Genomic DNA, 6,229 nt, shown 5'->3' on the forward strand with positions numbered 1-6,229 from the left:
AATCCTTCCCATGAATTAACTTTTGTCCAAATCATGCCCCCCCTCCCAAGACAGCCTTCATTCAATTTGCAGGCGATATAATTTATATGTGATATTCCATGATATCCCTCACATTGGGTTTTTCAGGAAGGACAACTCCTGGAAACTTCCCAAACATCCACAGGGCAGCTTCCATGCCACTACCCCAAAAACACACAGAACCAAGAAGGGAAAAGAAGCAAATGTGCAAAATTTATTATGTTCTTCAATGAACATAAATAAACACAGTAAATTTATAAAATTAGGTAACTTCTTCAAAATTATAAAAAAAAAAGGATATATCAACATCAAGAGTTCCTTGTTAGAACAAACAACAAGAGCCCATGGGATGCTCAAACACAGCTGATTCCAAAGCAGTTTCTTCATAAAAAAATAAGGTAGCTTAAAAAAATGACTCTGGAAGACAGCGGAGTCAGTATGGGAAATAAGGAATATGGAAACTGAAATGTTGCTGCAGCACATCCTGATCATTTGTCCAAAGAAAAGTCTGTTGGCAAGACAGGACTAAGCTGGGAAAGCTTTGAGTGCCAAGCTCATCCCTCTGCTAAAGGCATTTCCTGAATTCCACGTGGGTCCTGCTAATTCCAGAAAGAGTTTGGAGAGATCTTAAAGCTCATCCCATTCCACCCTTGCCAGGGACAGGACACCTTCCACTCTTGTCCCAGGTGGCTCCAAGCCCCAATGTCCAGCCTGGCCTTGGACATTCCAGGGATGGGGAGTGAGATACAGAACAAGCACTGGGAGCATCCCCAGCCACATCCATGAGGAATGGCACCAGGAATCCCGTGAGGAATCCGAGCCTCCTCACTGCTGCTCCTCTTGCTCCCTTGGCACCTTTAGCTCTGGGCCTGCTGAGCCAAGCACTGCCCAGGGGCTGGAAGTGTGACAACTCCACAGGATTGTGTCCAGCATGGATTTCTCTGGCTGTGTAAACACTGTGGGAGTAACTCCACACAAAGCTCAGAAGGAAGCAGCTCTGCTGGAACAGGAGGGGTTTGCTCAGCTCATCGGCTTCAAGTACAGGAAGTGCCCAAAGCTGCTCCTGCTGCACAAGGGCGGCCCTGGCTGGGGTGGGGACACCGGGGCCATTCCCACCCCAGGGTCAGGAGCTCCCCCCGGCTTCCAGGGCAGCTCTGGAAACCCAAACACAGCGATCCCAAAGGCCACAGTGCCCCCCTCAGGATCCCAAAAGTCACAGTGTCCCCCTCGGGATCCCAAAGGCCACAGTGTCCCCCTCAGGATCCCAAAAGTCACAGTGCCCCACTGGGGATCCCAAAGGCCACAGTGCCCCACTGGGGATCCCAAAGGTCACAGTGTCCCCCGCAGGATCCCAAAGGTCACAGTGTCCCCCTCGGGCTGGGGCTGGCATTGTAAAGAGGATTGAAGTGTGTGTGAAGTTGCCAGTCCCACAGATGTGTTTTGTCTTCCCAAAGTTACACCATTTCCTTTTCCAGTGTTTCTTTGGATCCTTTGCTCCCGGAAGTGTTGTCATCGTTGGAATAATTCCCTGAGTCTCGACTGCTCTGTTTGGAATGGTTGTAGTCTGTAAAATCTATTTGATTTCCCTCTTCTGTGATCATGGATTCAATCACACAGCAACTTTCCACTGCTTCCTCTGCAGTGGACAGGTAAGGGCTGCTGAAAAGTTGTGCTCCAAACCCCTGAGGAGAGAAGCAGAAGGGGAGGTGAACATTCATAAATAATAATGATATACTGATTTAAGTAATTAAATATTAATTCTGCTTAACACCACAGTCACACAGATCTGATTTATCAGATTCTTCCCTGGGAGGGTGGGCAGGCCCTGGCACAGGGTGCCCAGAGCAGCTGGGGCTGCCCCTGGATCCCTGGCAGTGCCCAAGGCCAGGCTGGACATTGGGGCTTGGAGCAGCCTGGGACAGTGGGAGGTGTCCCTGCCCATGGCAGGGGTGGCACTGGATGGGCTCTGAGGTCCCTCCAACCCAGACCAGTCTGGGATTCCACGCCCATGCTGAGCACCCTCGTGTGGTTTTCTACCCCTAACACACCACTTTTTTCCCTAAATTCACCAACTCAAAATTAGGGATCCTGTAGGATAAAGTTTAGTTCACAGGATCCCTGAGGCTGGAAAAGCCCTCCCAGCCCAGCCAGGCCCAGCTGTGCCCCATGCCCACCTTGTCCCCAGCCCAGAGCACTGAGTGCCACCTCCAGCCCTTCCTGGGACACCTCCAGGGATGGGCACTCCAAACCTCCCTGGGCAGCTCTTCCCAAGGCCTGAGCTCCCTTTCCATGGGGAAATTCCTAAGCAGAGGCAAGAAATTTTGGCAAAACTGGCCCAGCCTGAGGCCGTTCCCTCTCCTCCTGTCCCTGTTCCCTGGCAGCAGATCCCAGCTCCCACCTGCACCCACAGAATCCAACACTAAAGGGTGACTCCATTTTATCTCAACCCTTTTCCTGCTCTCACAGCTGCCAGTCACCACGGAATTGCAACATTTCATGGATTAGAGCTTGAAGAGGCCACACAAGGACTAAAGGAACTTCCAGGTTTAGAGATTTCAAGACACACCTGAGTGTTGCCCTGTTCATTCTAGAACCTCCTAAGCACCACCTGTGCCAAGCTGGAAACTGGACAAAGGTCTGGAGACCACTGTCAGAACCTCTACAATGACCTCTGGCTGACCCACAAGACCACAGGATGACAGGTAAACATTTTCCCATGATATTTAAAGTTAATTTTCCTAAAAAGAAGCTGTTTAATGAGTGGGAAGTCCGAGCTCACCTCGATGTTCGGGGGGGGCTGGCAGGAGGGGAAGAACACGTATTTGATTTTGCTGTAGGCTTGGTAGAGCACAAAAACAAGAGGGGTGGCCACCAGCAGGACAACCAGCAGGGCACCCATGAAAATTCCAAAAATGATCAGAGGTAAAGATGTACCTAAAATTGGGAATAAAAACCATTCAGTTGAGGTATTCAGAACCAGCAGAAATTAAAGCACAGCTCCAAACGTGCTGCAGAATTTATCAAATGATTCAGCATTTCCACATCACCCACCCACGGGCACCAGGGGAAAGTGATGTTGAGATCAGCATCATCTGAGATAATTTTGCTTAAAGAAGCCACAAAATTCTTTCCAATACAAGAACACAGAACCAACAAGGTGGGAAGAGACCTCCAAGATGATCCAGTCCCACCATCACCCCAGCACCACCAGCTGGGGGTGTTCAGCTGGACAAGAGAAGGCTCCAGGGAGAGCTCAGAGCCCCTTGCAGGGCCTAAAGGGGCTCCAGGAGAGCTGCAGAGGGACTGGGGCCAAGGCATGGAGGGCCAGGAGCCAGGGAATGGCTTCCCAGTGCCAGAGGGCAGGGCTGGATGGGAGATTGGGCAGGAATTGTTCCCTGGGAGGGTGGGCAGGCCCTGGCACAGGGTGCCCAGAGCAGCTGGGGCTGCCCCTGGATCCCTGGCAGTGCCCAAGGCCAGGCTGGACATTGGGGCTTGGAGCAGCCTGGCACAGTGGGAGGTGTCCCTGCCATGGCAGGGGTGGGAATTAAATGATCTTTAAGGTCCTTCCCACACAAACCATTCCATGGTTCCATGAATATCTCAACAAACTGAAGGGAGGTTGGTGATGCTAAGATTACCAGGCACCAGCAGCCACTTCCCAAGCAGCCCAAAGGACATAATCAGGTCTTATTTTATGATCAAAGAATGGAAGATTTTTACATTGGGATATAAAAACATGGGAAAGACAGGACATGGTCTGTCTTGAAGGCACTGCTTGGGGTTTAAAGAGATTCATTGAAATAGCAGGATAAGGGGAAGAGTAAACCTAGTAAAACAAAGTATTTATCTTATTCAGGTAAAAAGTAGCATTTGGTTGTTTTTAGGCTTGATATGACCCAGCACTGAGGACCACAATATAAATGGATCCTAAATGTGAGCCAGGCATTGCTGTTACTACATTTTCTTAGCTTTAAGGCAGTTTGGAGAGTCAGAAGTTTTCCTAGTGTTAATAAATCTTATGTGACCAATTACCCTCACCACAGACCTTGTTCCTCTGTTCTGAGTGCATCCACTCTCACTTCCACCAAGGTGAGCTTTCAGCCCTAACAAATCTGATTTATCTCCTCCTTCTTCAGCACAGGAGATTTCCAGAAGGATTAAGACAGTTTCAAGGATAAAATATCCCTGAAAATGTGGAGTTTAGTGATTCCCTGCTCCCTCCCAAGATAAAGGACTGGGAAGTGAAGCTCCCTGCCCAGCAAGGTGCTCCCAGTGCTGCCAGGAGTTTTGAGCTGTGAGATCTCCAGTGAAGGGGCAACAATTGCACTTCCAGAGGGGGAACAATTAATTGCCTGGCTCTGCCCACCTGCAGGGGTCTGGATGCAATCCTGCTGGCTGTAGGCACTGCTTTTGTTGTAAGGCTTTGAGACGGCCTGGACTTTGACACAGTACAGCGTGGAGGGGGAGAGGCCAGGGACTGTGGCTATGGTCTGCTTCACCTCCTTCTGCTTCACCTCCTCCTGGGAAAAGGGGAAAAAGGAGGGATGAGATCACGTGGACAGCACAGGAATCTCTCAAAACAGGTGAGAATGGCAGCCTCTGATGGAGAAGGAATTCTGTGAAATGTCAGACACTGCTGCAAGCCCAGAAACACCAGGGCTCATCCAGTCCCACCATCACCACCCCAAGGGCTCCATCCAGATGCCTCTGGAACACTTCCAGAGCCTCCACCACCTCCCTGGGCACTCAGATTAAATTAAATAAACAAACCATCCCCTCAGCTCCTAAGCAAAATTCAGGAAACACTTCCTGGGCAAGAACCAAGTGCTTCCCCCACTCTGAAATGTCACCATTCCAAGTTTCCAGGAAACCCCTTCCTGCTGCAGTTTGTTTCCTTCTCTTCTTCCCCCCTTCTACCAATTACTGTGAAACATTTTACCCTAAGAAGTACTTAAAGAACGTGGAAAGATCCATTAAAATGTGAGCTAAAAGCATGCAGGGCTTCAGTGTTTGATGAGCTTTTTCCACCACACTGCACACAGCCACATCCACGTAAACAGAGGTTTTAACCTATCACTGGCAGATAAAAATCACACTGATCAGACTTCTAAAAGAGTTACATTAAAATCTCAACCACTGGGAGATAAAAGTCACAGTGATCAGCTTTTGATAGAATCTTTCATTCAAAAAACCCAATAAATGGACTTTTGTTGAGACTGATACACCACAAATGTGCTTCTTTTGGAAAGGACAGACTCTTAAGGAGAGACTCTGTCTTAGGGACAGCTGAAACTCAGGATTTAAGTCAGAATCAATTTTGTATTTAATTAGTTCATACCTCCTCATTTGAGATGTTCTTCCAGTACAGGATCCTGTAGGACAAGTCATAATGGCCATTCATGACTTCATTCTCAGCTCCTCCTGGAGGAGAAATAAGGATGTGGAGCAAAGTGTCACTGAGGTCCAGCCTTACACCAGGAGGGCCAATTCCATCTGAAAACAACAAACAAAAAAAAATTTACAATCCAACGGAAAAAATACAACTAAAAATATTGCATCAAATACTGTCAGTGAAATCCATGACAGATTTTAAGAAACACAAGTTTAAAGTCAAATTTCATTATTTTATTCAGAATATCAAGTCCTGAGAAATATTTCAATTATTTTCACTGTTACCTTACAAAAGAATTATTTCATTATTAAGATTTTTTTACAGGAGAGATGATATATGGAATAACTATTGATTCCAACCTCAGGAAGTGGAATATGACCCCACATAACACAGCAACATTTGTTGATGCTTATGATGGATAATTGCAGGAAGTAAAACATTTTAGTAAAGTGATATTTCTCAAAAGAACAAAAAAGGGCAAAGCTAAAAACTACAAACTAAGAGATAAAAACTAAAAATTGTTATAATTTCCCTTTGGAGACAGTTACAGATTTTTGACCTAATGTCACTATCATTGAAAAGTGGTTTTTCCTGGGCTCTCCAGGGTTGTGTGTCCACATGACAGAGTCAGCAGGGGCTGGAGCCCCAGGGGCAGCTGAGGGAGCTGGGAAAGGGGCTCAGGCTGGAGCAAAGGAGGCTCAGGGGGGACCTTGTGGCTCTGCACAAGTCCCTGACAGGAGGGGGCAGCCGGGGGGGGCGGGGTCCGCTCCCAGGGAACAGGGACAGGAGGAGAGGGAACGGCCTCAGGCTGGGCCAGGG

The 6,229-nt window shown here is 48.1% G+C and overlaps 1 protein-coding gene across 2 annotated transcripts in view; it reads right to left on the reverse strand.

Annotated features, from left to right (window-relative positions):
• Positions 1 to 209: 209 nt before the first annotated feature.
• IFNAR1 (interferon alpha and beta receptor subunit 1) overlaps positions 210 to 6,229 on the reverse strand; it is a 13,527-nt gene continuing 7,507 nt past the window's right edge. For both annotated transcript variants that reach the window (XM_017743347.1, XM_017743346.1), the window contains 4 exons: positions 5,357 to 5,511; positions 4,385 to 4,538; positions 2,798 to 2,952; positions 210 to 1,700 (listed from right to left, as the gene is read on the reverse strand). In XM_017743347.1, coding sequence (XP_017598836.1) covers positions 1,473 to 1,700; positions 2,798 to 2,952; positions 4,385 to 4,538; positions 5,357 to 5,511 — 692 coding nt within the window. In that variant the 3' untranslated portion in view covers positions 210 to 1,472. The remainder of the gene's footprint in view (positions 1,701 to 2,797; positions 2,953 to 4,384; positions 4,539 to 5,356; positions 5,512 to 6,229) is intronic.

Source organism: Corvus brachyrhynchos, unplaced genomic scaffold, assembly GCF_000691975.1.
Source record: "Corvus brachyrhynchos isolate BGI_N302 unplaced genomic scaffold, ASM69197v1 scaffold149, whole genome shotgun sequence".
In the NCBI taxonomy this organism is placed as follows: Eukaryota; Metazoa; Chordata; class Aves; order Passeriformes; family Corvidae; genus Corvus; species Corvus brachyrhynchos.